Below are 18,442 nucleotides of genomic sequence, written 5' to 3' on the forward strand. Positions count from 1 at the left end.
AGGATGCTGCTGCTCACTCATGCCAACCATTTCATAGGATCAGGAACTGTGAAAAACGTGGTATCCAGCAGGTGTAAGAGTGCGACTCGCCCAGGGAGGACAGGTTCTGTTCATTCTGAACACATCAATGAGGCAAAAACATCACTACACTTCTTCACCCGATGACCAATAACTGACCTTTCGAGAGCTTTTATTCCCCTAAAATTACCTTAATGTATTAAGTAAAGGTGAGACTGCCAACGATAACAAGCTCTGGAATTAAAGACCAAAACGCAAAGTAACAGCAGAGACTTTGCCAAAAGCACCAGTGGGTAAAAAGATCTATTCAAAGCCTTTGCATTACCATCTCTTTAAAACGTTCTTTTTTCAGAATGAAACATTTGTGTGTTGTGAGTCATTTTGAATCTCACCTGAAGCTGAATATGTAAAACTGTCTCTGAACATGCAAGTGCTCTGCTTCCTGTTGGTATAAACCAGTTACTGCATTTATATGGCGCTCGCACTCGCGTGCCTTGTTAAATCAAGATTAACTTAATGGAGATACAGTGTGGCTTTTGCTTCTAATGTTCCACTGGCCTGCAATTATTATGATTTCTAAATGCCAACTATCGAGTGATACAGTGCTGCAATAATCTCCAGCGCAGTCCTCCGGTCTGTAATGTACAGATAATGGCATAGCCTTGGATCGGTGATAGTCTGGATGTAAGTGATAATATGGAGGTCTAATTAAAGTTCCATGACCTAAGGAAGCTCATCTTTCAGTGAAGTTTTCCCAGTCTTGGTGAAAGGTTTACTGGGTGCAGCAAAGCGGAAGCAACTCTTAAAATAAGATTCTATGCAGATGATGGGGTGATATTAGTTCTGTAAGGCCAGGCAAGGCTCTGTAAGGTAAGACTGAACAAAGTGTTTTGCACACAAAAAACAAAGTAAAACTAAGCACATTAAGTTAAAGATAAGGCTTAAGTCCCTCTTTAGATGAAAAATATTTCAAGGGACAATGCATGATTTTGGCAGTTGTGTGAAATTGCTCTATCTTTCTTTCTTTTTTGTTATTGCACTATTGGTCATCTCACACCCATCTCTTTGAATACATTTCTTTGTGGGGCAGAATTTTGCCCAATATTTGTTTTTTTCGTTTTTTTTTTTTTTTTTTTTTTTAGCAAAATGTGAAGTGAGCGTTTCTCCCATGAAAAGTAAATTTGCAAGGCCAAAAGCACTACGAGTATTTACAAACTCAGGTTATAAATGTGACATATTGATGAACATCATCTGTACTTCAATGACTGTACTGGACTGTGAAGCTATGGAAGGCGATGAACTGTCACCAAACCATTTGACAACATGATCAAACAGGGATTAAAGATTACAACCACTTGGCATTATTGTAAAATGTTATTTAATTTATTAGTTTATTTTGCAAAAAAAAAAAAAAAAAAAGAAAGAAAAAGTAATGTCCATGTCACTTATTAAATTCTGGAGCAAAACTGGTTCAACATCATCTGAGATGCCAACTGTGTCAAAAAAGCTTTGACCGAAGAGCAACAAATCGCTTCTGTAAACTGAAAATAACCAATATGTCAATTCCACAGATCAAACTCAGAATGAACAGTGTTTCTTTTTGTCTTTTTGTACTTTTAACTGGAGAGTGAAATATAAAGTCATAAAAGGACAATTTCCAGTCAATAAGTAGCCCAATGCATTTACCAAAGAAAAAAGCCTTACCTTTTAAAGATCATTTTTACCTCTCCACAATAATTTATACATAAATATACATGCAAACAAGTTCGCACAGAGCCTGGAGCTAAAACTAAATGCTGTAATTGCTAACAAAACCTGAGAGACCCGACACTATCTGACCAGAGAAAGTGATGATGAAAGAAATGAAAAGAAACGAGCATGTGGTTGGAAAGACAAACACATACCCGTGCACGCTCAGACTAACATGCAAAGATGGCATGTTTGCATGCTGATGAATAGCTAGAGGGTGCAAACTGCTCAAATGTCGAACAGCTCTGCCACTTCGGTGCCGGGGGAGTGAAGTGTTTTGGTGGCTGTCGACAAATGCGGCGTGCCGCTCATCTATTTGTCATTTGGGACAGCATCAATTGGAGCCACTGTGGAGGCTTCAGCTGATTTAAAGCGACAGATACACAAGGCCGGCATATCCATCACCGTGGGAGTGTCCGGCACTCACTGACTCCCAAATTACCACCCCATTTGGTTGCCCTGCCCTCCACACCGGCCCGCGCTATCACCCGCTGATCTATGGCTTGCCAAGAAAAGCCAAACAAGGTGTCATCTTGCCAGGACAAATAGGCAACAACAGGCTTGAGGGCAGGCGGTAATCCTTCTAACATGCTTCAACCGTGTGGTGCGAGGGAATTCATTTTATTGTGCCCACAAGCTACTGTACGAGCTGTACTCCTGAGCTCATATATTATTTCTTTCTTTTTCCTCTCTTCTCGCCCTCTTTTCTCACTCCTGCTTTTGAACTGAGTCACAAGGTACAAAAGTGAACGGCCTTGGCCCGCTGGGAGTGAGAAGAGAAACAGTCAAATAAAGTCGTTTCCTGACCCCAGGTTGGATTTGTTCGATTTTGCAAACACGGTAAAGCAGGAGAAGGAAAACAGCATATTACAGGAAGTTTCACGGCATTTAGCAACTCCAGCCTCACCTTGCTGAGCTGACTGGCCGGCGAGCCGCTGTTGTTGACGGTGTGGCATTTGAAGTTGAGCAACGATTCCCCTGCGGTTTCCTTGTCGGGTTGAGAATGGCCGCCGGTCAGAGGCGAGGAGGCGAGCGGCGCAGAGGGGCGCTGGAGAGCCGTGCAGGACAAACCCAGGAAGTTTGACGGGCGAATCAGAAAGGCCTCCAGAGCAATGTTTGCAGACACCTGAGGGAGGAACAGTGAGAGAAGGGACATTTCAAGCCTCTTACAAAAAAAAAAAAGTGCCATGGCTAGGTTGTTCAGCCCTTTTCTGGCAATTCTTCAATATATTTTCAAGTGAAAAAGTAAAACTTTGTTGCATTTTGGGTCTCCGCGCTCAACAGAACTTGTTGAAAACACTTGAACTCCATCTCCATGTAAATGAGGTAAAACGCAACTTTTGGAAAACACTGCTACAGCGCACCATAGCCGTCGCAACTTCTTCTGCACTTGTGATAGTAGATGGATAATAACAGCAATTCCTCCAGAGCATCATGACAGCCTCACCCGTGATAGCAACCAAACTTATCATTTGAATGTTAGTGCACTCACCATTGTTACTGTTTATAGCCTGTTATTCTTTGTGCATGTCTGTATGGTTTCATTATCTTTCACTTTTGGCCCAACATGCAATCTACATTGTTTCAGTATATCTGTTGTTTTCAAATGTTGCCATGTAAACGTGAAACTTTTCTAAAAGAAAAACGCAAAAAATGAACATTTTATCTTAAAACATTTTGTAACATAAGCAAATACTGTCAGCTGAGACACGAAAAGAATACATGGGTCAAGAGTTCAGAAGACTTTCTCTCCAAACTCTGAAACATTCCAGTGAAGCCAACACTGGCGGACACACAAACATGCAAAGGAGGTGCGTTTCCCCTGCTGTAGATTCTAGAAAGTGTCTCATTTTCATTTGCTTTGACATTTGAAAATCTGACTTCGACCACCTCCGAGCCCTCTGTGATTTCTTCGTGTTTGTTGTCCGGAAACAAACTGAACTTCATATTTTTCTCGCTTAACCTGAAACCCTTTACATGCCATTTGTTCCACACTTTTAATATTTTCCTAAGTCCTCTCTTCCTCTGGTGTTTTTGGCGTCAGTCCCAACCTGTACCCGAGGCAAATCACACACTGAATAATTCAGAAGTCAGGGCACGGGAACAGATTTGTTTCTTATTTTGTCTGAGAAACAAATCTGATCAACATCAGGAATGTGAAAGTGTTAAGACTGTTTATTATATTTTTTTTTCTTCATTAGATTGGACTTTTTTTATTTTTTTTTTTTTTAAGAAAAGTCTGTTTGTACAAAAAGTACCTTTACATTTAATAGAGAAGATATCCTAAGTCCAACATTTAAAGATCAGGAGAATAATCAGTCCTGGCCTGCTCCGTCTATCAGTCATTTAGCCGAGGCTTTCATTCCCAGTGGCAGCAGAAAGGACAAAAATACAGACAAAAGTAAGAGGAAACAAAAAAAGGAAGCAATTTACCCTCCTCTTGCTTTATTCTACTTATCTGCGTGAGCCAAATTAACTTCTCATTATTCTAAGCTGCAAGAAAAAAGGTAAAGCTTGGGGACATTTAGCGAGATAATCAACCTCCGCCCTGAGTGAGCGCGGCCTTGTGTGTGTGTGGGCGCCGCACTTCAGCAGTACCTTGGAGATGACCTGGTTGTCGCCGGTCAGAGCCAGGTCGGCGATGCGCTCCACGCACTGCACGATGCGCGTGCACGCCCTGGCCTCGTTCTGGGCCATCCACAAGATGTGCTCCTCCACCAGCATCATGTTGCTGGCGATGTCTGATATGTAGTCGCCCAGCTGAAGAGAGGCACACGCAGAGATGTTTGCAGAATGGAAATGCGATCTCACAAAAAAAAAAAGCGTTGCGTACGAGGCAGACACGCATGCAGGGAGGCAGATTCATCATGCACATCAATCATATCCACAACAACGGGCACATTTATAATCTCCAGTCAGAATTGTGAGGGAGGCAATGGTGGCTTCATTCATTATAGGGAGATTTAATTTAGATTAGCAGCTCCAATGGGGTATAATCGCTTCCTTGGGATGGCAGTTCTCTATTTACTTACTGTACTTTTCATTGTTGCTTCATTTGACTGTTCTTTATTGGATGAATGAGGGTGGTCTCGTCAGCATTGCTGAGGAATGATAAAACTCTAAGTATCTCCTAATAATATCTCCTCCCGAGTGACCCATGATGAGTAATTGCACAAGCGAGAGCTAATATTGATTCTTTTCACTGACTGAGCTCGACACCCTTCGCCTTGCACAACCTGACCTTCAGCGCGACGCAAAGTTAGGGGGAAAAGCCCTCTCCTGGAGTTCACTCAAGGTAAAATGAAAGTGTATATATGTATGACTTGTCCAAAAAGAGATGCGTCTTCATAACCACAGCCTCCATTCAGGCTGCCCGCCGCCATTCGCAAGAGGAAATCACACGGGGTGAAAAGCTAAGCTGTCTGGAATTGATTGAAGGATTGAACTCAGAGGGATGGCGTGATGTCGTGTCCTTTGATTCAGCATCGTTCAGTCCGGTGAGGAGTTTTTGAAAAGCTGCTGTCAACACTATACTAGCTAGTAAACCAAACCTGAAAGTGAGTGTAAACCTGATATTGTTAAGATGAGATTTATTTGTTCTGTATAAATGTGGAAACGCACCGATACCAGTATCAGAGAGCAGGTCTGACACTCTTCAGGATATCATACTCACAAAACGATCCCAGACTACGTGATACCATGTTTCACCAACGTCACCCACAGGTACACAAGACATCACGAGCGATGCCAGCGGTTTGGAGATTCATTAATATTAATGAGCAACAAAAGTAAGACAGACTGTAAATGATGTTCTGCCAAAACATCAAGAGGAGGCGAAAGCAAGTTCATACAACAACAGAAACTTCATCATCAGAGAGAGTTGGCCCGGCAGAGTTAGCCTGATGTCGCTCGTTAGTTTGAATGCTCAGGAGGATTTCACTCCAAGACGTGCTACATGCTAAAGTGTTTCGGGGCTCACACACCAGTGATGAGACATGCTCCACGTGATTAAAATAGCAATGATACCCTCATTAACAGAGAGCCGGAGCGTATGGCGGTCCCTCAGCCTACAGCACACACAGGGCGGTGCGTCGTGTTTCTACTTCTCCACTGCGCAGTACGTGCCGGTGCAGTTTGGTTTGGTTTGTCGTACCAAACGCATTTGTTGTATGGAGGCAATATAATCCAAAACAATAGGAAACATTCCTTCAGCTGGTCCCCCATGAGTTTTTTTTTTTGTTTTTTTTTCTACACATTTTCTGTGTTATATCATATCCCTTCTTAGATCTTGCAATAATTTCTGAATCTCTTTCACTCTTCTTCTATAACAGCTCTGGCTTTATGACAGATCATCTTCCATGCCTTCTTTGTTTTTTTTTTTGTTTTTTTGACGTATTTGTTGTAATGCTCTAATTTCTTCCACCACAACCCTGACTTTTTGGGTTTCAAGCAGGGGATTTAAGGAAAAAGATCCCACTGGGATAACTGGCTTGTGGCGGCCAAGTATTCATAGCGACAATGTTTTTTGATCCTCAGTGTCGGCTCTTCCTATCACTATGAAGCAGAATCCACCAGGCACCCACTAACAGGAACATGAGCCAAGCTTAGAGGGTCGTGAGACGGGCTGGTTTTACCCCTCTGCAGCAGTAATCATCCAACTCCATAGTAAGACATTTACATTGGCAAACATAAGCAATAAACAAAACACATAGAATTGATATGAATACTGTGTGTGCCTCATGTCACTCCTGTTTGAGCAACACTGCAAAGAATTTCCTCCTGAAATTAATGAAGCATTTCTATTCTGTTCTATTCTAGTTGATCATCCACAAAGCAAAACAAAATAAAACCAGAACTGCTATTTAAATGTGTGGTCATTTGATCAAGATTCACAAAGATGTGAAATACAAGATAATAAATCAAACTGTATTCATAACAAAATCATCTGATCGTATAGTACTTTTTAATGATTCATTTGACACAGAAGGGAGATAAGGGATGCCTGAAAACCAAAATGGCAAATCAAGGCCTCGTTCTGGGCAGTGTATTCCAAGAAGAGCCTTTCCAACTGAAAGCGCTCAGTCAAGTCTGACTGACACACATATTTTTAGATTTGCTGTGGATTATGCTTTTCTGAAGATATAATTAACTCTGAAGTCCACTGAGAATTAGACGCCCAAATGTTGGCTCAGTAATCCTCAAAAGAAAGTTCTCCTCAGAACTTCAGAACACTTCAAAGAGATCATGCTGGTTCTGGTTTTCTAGTGTCTAACTGAGTCAGTGGTAGTTCCTAACTAGAGATGTCCCACTGTAAAAAAAAAAAAAAAGAATATCAGTCAGTATCGACAGCATCTGTGATGAATTCCTAGATTAATTCAATTCTTAGATTTCCTTTACAAAAGCATTCTGCACGTCCATACTTCATCTCAACTGCTTTGTTGTTCTTCTCGTCACTTATAAACTATTTTTTTCCAGAACAGATGAGACGCCAAGTACTGCGAGTGTGTCTTCAGTTAATAACAGATGATTAACTCAAATCAAAACAATGTGAGTGCACCATCATTTGATATCCTGCTAACTAATTAACTCATTAAACTGACCCGCGGTGTGCTGACAGCTCAGGTAACGTGTGACAGAAACACACCAATAATACAGAGATGAGCTCATTGTTAACAGTTTCTAATCATCCATCCATTCATGCATATCTTAAATACGACAATTTTTATTTTTCATTATCAAGTAAGATACTCATCTCATTTTTAATGAAGTAACTCATAACTGGACTGAAACTAGCATTTGATGTAGGAGGTAATAAATGTTTAACTTTTTCACTGGAAAATGGGCCTTAAGGTGATCGGTTACTAATCGTCCTCGTTATGTTGGACCACACATATTGAATGGCATCCTCCCAATAAAACATGTCATTAAATGTTAATTTGAATTGGAAAGGATTTTTATTAATATGTTGTCATTTGTGTTTTAAAAAGATGATTGATTTTAACCTAAAAGGATGAGATTTCGACATAAAGCAGATACACAGAAATTGATTATGTGGAAGACAAACAGAGTAGAAATGGCTGGAAAGTACTGATGAGTAAGTGGGAAGGGGGTAATTTAAAAATGGTGAATGACGTCTGAGAGCAGCAGAACTGGTTCGGACAGAAATGAAAGTAAACTATGTCACAGTGATGCAGGCAGATTCAAAGCATCCCAATTTATGCTTTATCTTTTGGACCCAGCCAATTGAAACGTCTTTTTAATGGCTATTTTCCATTTTCACACGATGAAGACAATCAGAGCCATTATTCTTTTTTTTTTTTTTTTTTTTTTTTTTTTTTATTGTTCATTTAACTTTTTTAACTTCATTAAAAACATTGAACTTCTTCCTTTAAAAAGCAAGCTTTACTTGTCCCACCTCTGGTTGTTAAGTGTATGACTGACGCTTAATGAACTGTCGCATTGCTGCTGGCTCATCCGTGTTATAGTGACTGCAAAATTCATGTAATGCAGAGATGTCTCCTCCTGTTTTCGATCCTGTCCTGACTCCTGAGTTCTTTTTTTCCCTCCGATTTCTCTGTCTTCAAGAATGGTGAATGCAGACTTTCTAACCCACCAGTTTACCAAGAAACATCCAGCACTTCTAACATAAAGATAACAAATTAGACCATGATACATGTAAAGAAACAATAGTATTTCTAATTTCTAAGACTCTGCCATCTGCCCAGTGCGCTGACAAAGCCTTCCGGCACCCCCATCTCCTCCACCTCCACCACCAACAGCCCCACTGAGCATCGACAGGCACAATGGAAGCTAATATTACTAATAGCTTTCCAAATAAAGAGCAGCCAATTGTATCAAAGAGTGAAAATCCACTTGTTGAAACCTTTTTCCTTTATTGAAATTGATTTGAGTCAGGGGTGTCAAAAACATTCTAGTTCAGGGGATAACTTCATCTTGAGTGGGCTGGAGAAGTGAAACAGTGCCATAGTAACCTTTAAATTTAAGCCAGAGTTTTCCTGTGTTGTGGCGAGTGATCAAAAGGTCTATAATTTTCACAAAATCAAATAATTACAACCAAAACTGACTCCAATCTCAACATAAAATCAATTTTAATAAAATCTTCAGATGCAAAATACAGTGAAGTCTCAGATCAGGTCTCAGGAAAAAAAAATCACTGTTTTCTCTGTTCAACACTTACATCTTTCCGCTTCCCCACGAGCCTCGTCAGCCTCTCCACCAGGTGGGTGACGAAGATCACGTCCATGACGTCGGTGAAGTGCGCCGCCCTGCTTGTGAAGGCCACCAACTGCTGGCCCAGCGGCTGAGCGTTGGTGACGTTGATGGGAATCTGAAATAAGAAGCAACAAGCATTTTTTTTTTTTTTTTTTTGTGTTGTAATGTCCCTGAGTGAGGATGATCACACAGCCCACTGTCGCCGTTCAGCAGCATCAAACAGTCAGCGCGATGAATAATGAATCCCGCTCACGCCGCCTGATGCCACTCATGTAGCTTTGAGAAGTTCAGTACATTAACGTGTTGTGGTAATCCCATGAGAGGAGCGGAATAAAGCGGCTTGTTGTCAGTCATATTGCATTATGTATACCAAGACCTACATGCACAGATCTGCAAATACCTGCAGGCTACAGATCAAACAACGGGGTGTGTTTCAGTTTTCAAGCTTAATCAAATCATTAAATTGTCTTTTGAAAATAAGGGAGGTTGTGGGGGAAAAAAAAAAAACAACATTGGTTCAGATGAGATGAATTGATGTAAAATAAAGACGGTGCTTTGCGGAGGGAACCTGGGTGAGCTCGTGCAGCACGCGGGTCGACTCGCTGGCGTACGGACACTGGGTGTAGTCCTCCTCGGCCCAGCGCCCGGTCCGGTCGCAGCTCCGCCACGCCTTCTTCTCCCTCTGGCCCGGCGCGTGAGGGGGAGCGCCTCCGCCGCCGCCGCCGCCTGACGGGTGGGGGGCGGAGCCAAAGGTGGCGGGAGCGCAGGGCTGGAAGGCCAGGATGCCTGCCAGAGTCTTTGGCCACCTGCCAAAATAGAAACGTCTGTGAATTACGGAGAAGGATGTGAGTTTAGAAATCGACGCTCGCTGCACCAGATGGCAATTTCATACTCCCTTTACTTAGGAAAGTATTCATTTACATAAATGATTTACAGCTAAGTGTAATTATTTTCTCGAGACTTGATTGTGTGACGACTTCGAACTTAATTATCATTATTTACAAACTTTAATAATAAACTTTGCCTTTTATTTTTTTATATCCCACTAAAACAAACCTCCTTGAGGTAAATGACACTGACGACAATTACATTAATTAAAATATTTACTGCAGGAGCGTGAAGCACAATTTAGTTCAGGGGTCAAAAACAGCCCAATTCCATCCTGGTAAAATACTAGTGTCATATTTTCAGTCAATATCTGTAATTCTATCCATATGCAGTCAGGTCGTGAAGTCTTGAGCATCGCTCAGAGGAGTTGCACTTCTTCCCTCCATTATTCCTCGGTGCGTTTCGGGTGCATCAACAAAAAACTCATTCTCAAATGTGAGCTGACACATTTACACATTAATGCTTTTTGCTCATTCTTTTGCTCTGTCCCAAAGATTGATGTTGATCTAATGAAACAAAGAAATGAGTTGGATCATTATAACCAGTAACGCTCGATCCTGTCATTTGTGGATTTTAGCCAAACTTATTCATGATGTTTAGGTGATTCTCTCCGCAGTGTTTGAATCTGGTAGTGGCAAGTTGCACAACTTTTTGAAATGGTCTGATAAAAGAAGGGCACTCAAGAGTTCTGCAAATTTAAGAAAGAAATGTGATTTTTGAAAACACGATTTTTACGAATATCTTCAACTTAGGGACTATAATAAGAGGGAAATTGAGCCAGATTCTTCCAGAGAGTTAAACAATGTGATTCAAATTGAAAGCATATAGATAAAAGAAAGAACGAAAAAAACATCAATATGAAAGAAATGTCAGAATTGTTACATTATGTCAAAATTAATAAAACAGACACATAATTACACATATTACAGTGAAATGGAAAAAACAAGCTTCTGGTCTAATATGTGGGAAACACACCATTCAAACACTAACTCAAGAATTTCAGTGGAATTCTTCTGGAAGAATCTGGTCCGCTTATTAATTATGCCAAAAATAAAAAGAAAGCCATCCTATTGATAACAGGTGTGCTGGCAAAACTGTAGACTTGCTGATGTGGATGATTCTCATGTGTTTTAAAAATGGCAGAAAATAAACATTTTTTGGGGGGGGAAAGTGAGGAATGAAGATAAATATTTGGATATGAAATCCTCAGGAGATACTTGGTCCTATTGGTTTTTCTACGCTAACTCCCTGAAGGAGCAGGCCAACAGAACAACAAATATCTGGTGAAAACATCATTATTTGCAAGCAAGAAAACAATCGGTTGGTCGGAAATTGGTGTAAAGAAACGCCACCAACAAACGACGTGTGGCTCAAGATTGTGGATTTGGATAAGATTGCTTTCTAATGAATATTTAACCGGGAATAAAAAGGATGGTATGACAGGAAATAGAAAACTCCATGGAAGGATGTTTACTTGAAGCAGAACCATGAGCCTCTAGAGCGGAGCAGAATACTGTCAAAAAGTGTCGTTTTCATGGCATTGCTAAGTTCACTGGACTCTCCTCTGAAGCAAGAAAGGAGAGGGTCAGGTCCAGAACTGTTCTGCTGACCAGGATATGAACGGCACCAGGGACGTTTTGCGGGCAAATGGGTGATTTTTTTTAATTTTCTGGCTTTTGTCGGTTAGTGTTTTGGTAAAGCAAAGCTCATTTAGGTGAAAAAAAAAAAAAAACCCTCATGGTCCACAACATTTCCCAGATAGTAAATTAACTCCAGGGTTTGTTATCTGACACTGTTATGGATTAAAAGGTCTTCGGGATCTGCAGCCGAGGGAAACCGGTGTTTGCATGCCGATCAATATGAGAGGAGAAACATGTGTCTCATGGATTGTGCTATTGCGCTTAAGGCAGCGTCAAAAAAACGACCATGGAATAGAAGCCGAGGTGAATGCTTAATGTGGAAACACTTTGGACGTCTTCTAAATTAAAATGAAGGAGCACGGCACTCGGGAGGCAAGTAATCTGTTGTGAGGGTAGAGACCTGCCATCCCTCGGCCCCGCCTCCCCCGCCCCCCCCCTCCCCGCATCGCTCGCCGTCCACGCCGCTGCCGCAGCAGCTACTTAGTAATAAATGGCGTTAATTTCGCCCCCAACAAAAAGGGGGCCTCATTTTCCAGCCCATTACTCCAGTGCTCCGGCAGAAACAAAGCCTCGCTGCTCGCCGCACTGGAAGCGGGCTGTAAAGTACAGAGGCTACAAAGGAGGGTACACGACAACAGCACACCCACCGGGGAGGAGAAGCAGAGGGGGGCGTGTGTGTGTGTGTGTCTGTGTGTGTGTGTGTGCGCTTCGAGGTTTCAAGGTGGTCACACAGTGGAGGACGGAGAAAAGGAGGATAAATGGAGGTCATAGGGATGTGTAGTGTTTGTGCCTCTTTTTATCTGAAACCTGAGTCATGGGAACACAAGCTCTGTTTTTTTGTTTTTTTATTTATTTTTTAATAGTCCTGATGAAAAGCTGGACCGCACTCAGTCATAATGTGTGGGGGAGTTTCTCCGGCTCATATCCAATTATTATTAAAATATATGAAGTGTCCACACTCCACTGTAGTGTACACACTCGGCTGTGGTGTGCGACAGTTAATGAGCCAAAGCCCGGTGCAGGGTGGACCAGGTGTGAGGCGCCGGCGAGAAGCAGGCCGGGCTGCACCGTACGCGGAGGGATAATCACAGAGAGCGCCTGCACTCTGATTATAGCGATAATTTTCATACCGCGTTCCCTGCAACCGGCAATATTTCTGGTGAATTAAATTACAGTGCGGTTAAACTAATGCCTGATGCCGACTTTGAAAACCAGTCATTACTGTCCATTACCATCAGTTACACTAGTTGGGACATGAAAGTGTGCTTGAGATTCTCAGACGTGGTGTATTCAGAAGTGGTGAAGGAAAAGTACGATATGTTTGAAAAATCGGCTTATTTGCTTATTTTGAGCTGAAGAGACAGTCACAAACACAGACCTGACTCAAGGGAGAATATAATGTTAAATTTTTCTTTTTCTTCTCTTTTCTGGAGCTCAAAGTATCTTTTAAAGAGTTATAAATCAAACCAAATTCATGCAGCTCTTCAGATTATCCGCTATAAACAAGCTGATCAACCAAAGCATCAATACTTCCAATACTACATTTTTCAGTTTAATGTTTTCAAATTGATTCTCATGAAAATATGATTTTTTTTTCCCCTTGAATGTAGTTACTATTCATGACTTTTCTACAACACGTCAATGATACCAGGGATTGCTTGACTTGGCGTCGGATCAGCAAGGAGATTACTGGTGTCAGACATCACAAGTTTTAGCCTGGAGGTTTTCCAGTCCCTCTAATGGCACTGAGCCCATCTGATCCGAACGAAAGCTCCGATTTATTCCGCGATTATGTGAACAAGCTAAGTCCCACCCTATTCAGACAACTGGCTCACTCACGCATTGTCATCTCTTCCTGTGTGTTCCCAACGAGAAATATGTACTTGTAAATAAATTTACTGACACTTTTTAAAGGTCTTTGTAAAAAATTGGGACAGGACTATGCCTAATTATCTTCAATCCCCCCCTGGTGGCTGACTATGGTAATGCAAATGAGCCATGCTTTCCAACTGGTACCCAACCTTTTTTTTACGTGTGTAATTATATGGAAGTGGCTAATAAATATTAATATGGACATAACATTAATTATCCTATGACATTTTTTGTTCTTTAGCTCACCCACCCACCAGTGAGTCCAACCGGCCTGCGAGATGAAATGTGTCAGCTGACATGAACTGCACCACCAGGGGCGCACTTTAGTCTGTATGTGGCGAGTCAGTTCAGAAAATCAGGATTACGCCTCAGACAAAGAAATGTGTCTACATTAGTGACCATTTCTGCAATTTCACAAGTTATTGTGATCATAATTTGAACTAATAACTTTATTTTTTTTGTTCCAGCTACATTTGACTGAATGTTTCATGCCTTTGAAGATGTAAATAGAGTAAAAAATAAATAAATTCACTGTGATCTGTAAACTGTAAAGCTCATGGTGACCTGAGGCAGAATATTGTAAAACTATAGGTCTGACATGTGATATATTAATACTTTGATGCACTGAAACAAAGATTTAGAGTTCTCGTTAATTGTATACCAAAATGCACCAAAATCAGTCTCACACCCCTAAACTGATTACATTTAATGTTTTTACAGTGGACTGATTTTTGGAGGGGCACTGGAAAACAGGTTTGGAAATGAACATTTTTTGGATGTGAAACCAGTTTAATATTTCATTTGTTTGAAGACTCAAATGAACAAATTCTTGAGTTCAGCTAAAGGTCCAGGTGAGCAACTCTGTTGTGCAAAAGACGTCAGCTGAATTTAAAATCATGACAAATCAATAATCATCATCCTCATTTACCTCTGTTCAGTGTCAGTGAAGCAGCATGCTGGAGCAGACACCTGAGCCATCACGGCTGAGCGCACGGCGCCGTGCACAGCGCTGTGCGCTATGCGGCCGATCTGGGTGACTCACCTGAAGTCACCCTTGTTGTTGGTGACTCTGTCAGCAGGGCAGTACGGCGCTGATGTCTCAACCACCACTATTTCCATATGCTGAGAGGCGTTGCCACGGGAACTGGTCACCAGGCACTCCCAGACGCCGGCGACGGCCACATCGATGTTGGAGAGGACGACCTCGCTGGAGAAGGAGAGGAGAGGCGGAAAATTACAGGTGTCTGCTTTTGTAACTGCAGAGCCTGTGTTGGTAATTTGATCCCCGATGTCTCTCCTGTGTTCTGAATTGAAACTTGGCCTCACATTTAAGGTCAAACGTAGTTTTAGGATTAGTTCTGTGTTAGGTTTGATTTTTTTGTTAAGGCCGCTTTGGATTATTTCTGGATGAGGCTGAGGGTTTAAGTTTAGGAAACAGCAGGAAGGGTTAAGGTCAGAGGGAAGATCTCAAGAATTGTGCAGTCAGCCGGGTTCAAAGACGTCGGTGCACTTGCACGCTTCACGCAATGTAATTCATTGGAGAGGCTCTTGCACGCGTATAAGGACGTGGCAGCTTAAAATGTTGGCTGTGACTTAAAATGATCATTACTCATGCTTATCTTTTACCACTGTGTCACAGCGATTCCTATCTGAATGGAAAACGCCTGATTAGACAAAGGATGGTGAAGCAGTGACAAAGAGCCAATGCAGGCCATTTGCCAAAGCGACTAATCTTGAGGATTTTGCTCCGTATAAGACAAAAAAAAAAAGAAAAAAAAAGAAAAAGAAAAGCCGATGGAGATTGCTAAGCAACGGGCATAATCACCATGGAAATACTACCCCCTTGACAAATGCCAACTGTTTCATTTCTCAACACAATCCCGCTGTAGTCACAATCACACTTTGCTTTGTGTTGACCTGAAATGCATTTTTCTCTGCGGTTAATTAAGCTGTGGGAGTTCACAGTGTAAACCGTGTCACTGTATGCCTAACACAGTGCAAGGGTACCCACAAATGGAAGTTAGTCAGCAGTGAAGTGTTGGACAACAGATCGGAATGTTGGAAAGTCTGGAGCTCTGGTCAGTTGTCTCAGCTGTCTTACAGTCAAAACGTTGCAGGTCAAATCTCCCATCATGCAATGTCCACATGCACTCAGGTTTATGGGTCCTTGAGCAAGACAGTAATCTCCAAACTGAGCAGCCATCCCCACTGGGGAACATGACTATCAATGCGGACCCCTTCTGGACTGAAGAAGCCTTTCCATAGGTGGAATCTGTCATCACTTCTTCAGGATTCTCTCACAGGAATGTTATTATTGCAAATAGCTGAAGCAGAAAAACAGAACCAAGCAATCAAAATTTTAATGAAATCAAATTTTAGAGAATAATCCTAATACATCCTCAGATCATTGAGCCCTCCCTTTTCTCATGTCGAAATTCAAACTCAGTGTTCCGCCTTAAGCGCAGTATACAAAGCAATACAGACAGCCGTTTGACGACAGTTCTACGGGACATAGTGAGCAGAAATAGAATGACTCAACTGATACTAAGGATTCCTAAGTTTGCAAAGAAATGTTGTGATGAAACTGTGGCTTTCTACTGCTGCTCCTCGCTGGTTCAAGGCTCCTGAAAACTTTGGTTATTTATTAACGAGTGGTTATTCGACTCACTGTTGCCTTTTCATCGTTTTAAACTACTCCAGCGATTCTCCACTGACCTCTGGCATCAAGAAAGCATTTTGGCCTGGAGAACTGCTGCTCACTGGATATTTTATATTTATCAAAACATTCTCAGTAAACCCCAGAGATGGATGTGCATGAAATTCTTAGTAACTTTTGAAATACTCAGACCAGCATTTCTGGCACCGGCAACCATTTTCAAAGTCACTTAACGATTCCTTGAATACTCCGTTTAAACTTCAGCAGTCCAGTTTGAGTATCTATACAGAAATAAATCCACTACGGGCAAATTTACATACCAGTCTGTTTAGCAGTGAACAGCACATCTAGGTGCAAACGGGACATAAAGAGAAAGACAACCAGAGAAAAGTGCAGACAATAAGACTTGTCACTGCTGCACCCGTACGTAATGAATCTCTGCCTCCTTTACAATAAACGGCTTCTGACTGCTATAAAAACACCGTTCCAAACAGATGGCTCTGCTCTTCCACTCTGACACATAAACCATCTTCCTCACTGCTGATGCTTCACATCCAGGAAACCAACGTGTCACAGACACACTTGTTTTTTTTTTTGTTTGTTTTTGTTGTTGTGTGGCTCTGCTCATTTGATGTGAGTCTGTGTGTGTGAATACTTGAATGTGACTGAATGACTGAAGTGTGTCAGGAATGCTGGAGATGTAAAAAAAAAAAAAAAAACACTGTGAGGGAGGTTTTTTTTAACATTCAGACTACTTTACAGGAGTTATGCCACGCCTTTGATTGTGCAACCCGTTAACATGAATAAAAAACACAATATAACGTTGCCTTGAATACTAATAACTAAAATACTAATTCATTAACACAACACACTCAACAACTGGCTGTGGAATTTGGTTTATTTATATCACTTCTGTAGCTTCATTCTTAGTCGTATCAGATAAAAGAGACCATTATCACATTTTCTTCACATCAGAAGCTCAATGAGACCAGCTCTATAAATGCATCCTCATTGTGTGCTGCTTTATCTAACTCAGCTCAGCTGTAATGTACGTTTTCGAACCAAAACTCATACATGCACAGGAAGAATTTGCAAACTTCTACCATGCCCTGACTTAAACCAAAGATCTCCTCACTGTGAGGCAAAAGCACTAACCTCTAAAACAGTGTGACGTTTGGGCAAAATCATGAAGACCAGCTGACAGATAGAGACTGATAATTCAACGATAAAATAAGCAGAGATCAAACTGCTTTTTCCAGATCTACCTTTCAGCCACAGAGCGAAAAGGTCAGGTTCCAAAAAAGATGAACCATTTTGACATCAGGTCATGTTGTAAAATGGTGAAACAGGGAAAACCTTTAGCGCTGAAGTTTGTATTTGAGACTTAACTTTCAAAGAAACCTGAACTGTTAATCTCACCGGTGAGCAGAAAGCCAATCACAGAAAGGCTGTCAATCCAGACACATTTTAAACCATCTTCTAACACTGAGGACACTTTCAGCTCCAGTGTCAATACTGGATTTTTACTTTATTCAAAACACTTACCGTAATTAACATTTTGACTCAATAAATTAAATTTAAAAAAAATGTCAGTGATTTAAGAAAAGCAGTTATTATCAGCAGGTCTAATTCCTGAAGCACAGTGGGTGTGTGGTTGTGGCACACTTCCTCCAAACTGTGAAAAGCACAGAGCATAACAGGAGTACTCGCTATTACTCCCCATTACTGTGATTGATCAGAAAAAAGAAAAAAAAATCTGCAAACAGACTAGAAAATAATGTAATGATAAACAGTGCATGCTTTTGCATTTCCCTCTTTAGACCTGGATGTGGTTGTGGATTTCACACAAGCTTTGCTACAATAACTTGCATCTGCTTACTCTGACTTATTCACAATTTGCTTGGTGGTTTGGCCATATTGGAGAATTCTGTGGGTCATTTTTCACCCACGGACCTTATGTTTGCCACCCTCCAGTTGATGCAGAAACATTTCAAGATCATCTCCTGCCTGTTCAGTAACAGGAGCGAAACAGAAGTTAAAGGCCGCCGCCACGATGAGGCACCAAACTGACACATGACGTTGCTCTGATGACTTTGGGTGGTGTTGGTGGGGGTGGAGGTGGTGGTGGTGGGGGGGGGGGGGGGGGGGGGGGGGGTATGAAAATGAATAGTCCCGATTTCATCTTCTGTGTTCCACTAAAGCTCTCATTTCTGATTGCTTTTTCTAAAACGCCCTAAATCAGATTTGAACGCTTGACTTGGGATGATGACATTCGGGGGCTCCGGAACAAGTGAGGATGTGCAGCCGTGGAAATCCACGTGCTGACTTCTGCATCACCACTGCTGTAGAAAAGGCTTGCTTTTTTTTCTTTTTTTACTGGTGTTTT

The 18,442-nt window shown here is 41.5% G+C and overlaps 1 protein-coding gene across 1 annotated transcript in view; it reads right to left on the reverse strand.

The window, feature by feature from the left end:
* The window catches only part of LOC115399247 (adhesion G protein-coupled receptor A2-like), a 107,359-nt gene that overhangs the window by 39,009 nt on the left and 49,908 nt on the right, over nt 1-18,442 (reverse strand). The window contains exons 7-11 of the mRNA XM_030106527.1: nt 14,443-14,607; nt 9,569-9,806; nt 8,966-9,115; nt 4,366-4,527; nt 2,675-2,893 (exon numbers count right to left, since the gene is read on the reverse strand). Coding sequence (XP_029962387.1) covers nt 2,675-2,893; nt 4,366-4,527; nt 8,966-9,115; nt 9,569-9,806; nt 14,443-14,607 — 934 coding nt within the window. The remainder of the gene's footprint in view (nt 1-2,674; nt 2,894-4,365; nt 4,528-8,965; nt 9,116-9,568; nt 9,807-14,442; nt 14,608-18,442) is intronic.

The sequence above is a fragment of the Salarias fasciatus genome, chromosome 13 (assembly GCF_902148845.1).
Source record: "Salarias fasciatus chromosome 13, fSalaFa1.1, whole genome shotgun sequence".
Classification (NCBI taxonomy): domain Eukaryota; kingdom Metazoa; phylum Chordata; class Actinopteri; order Blenniiformes; family Blenniidae; genus Salarias; species Salarias fasciatus.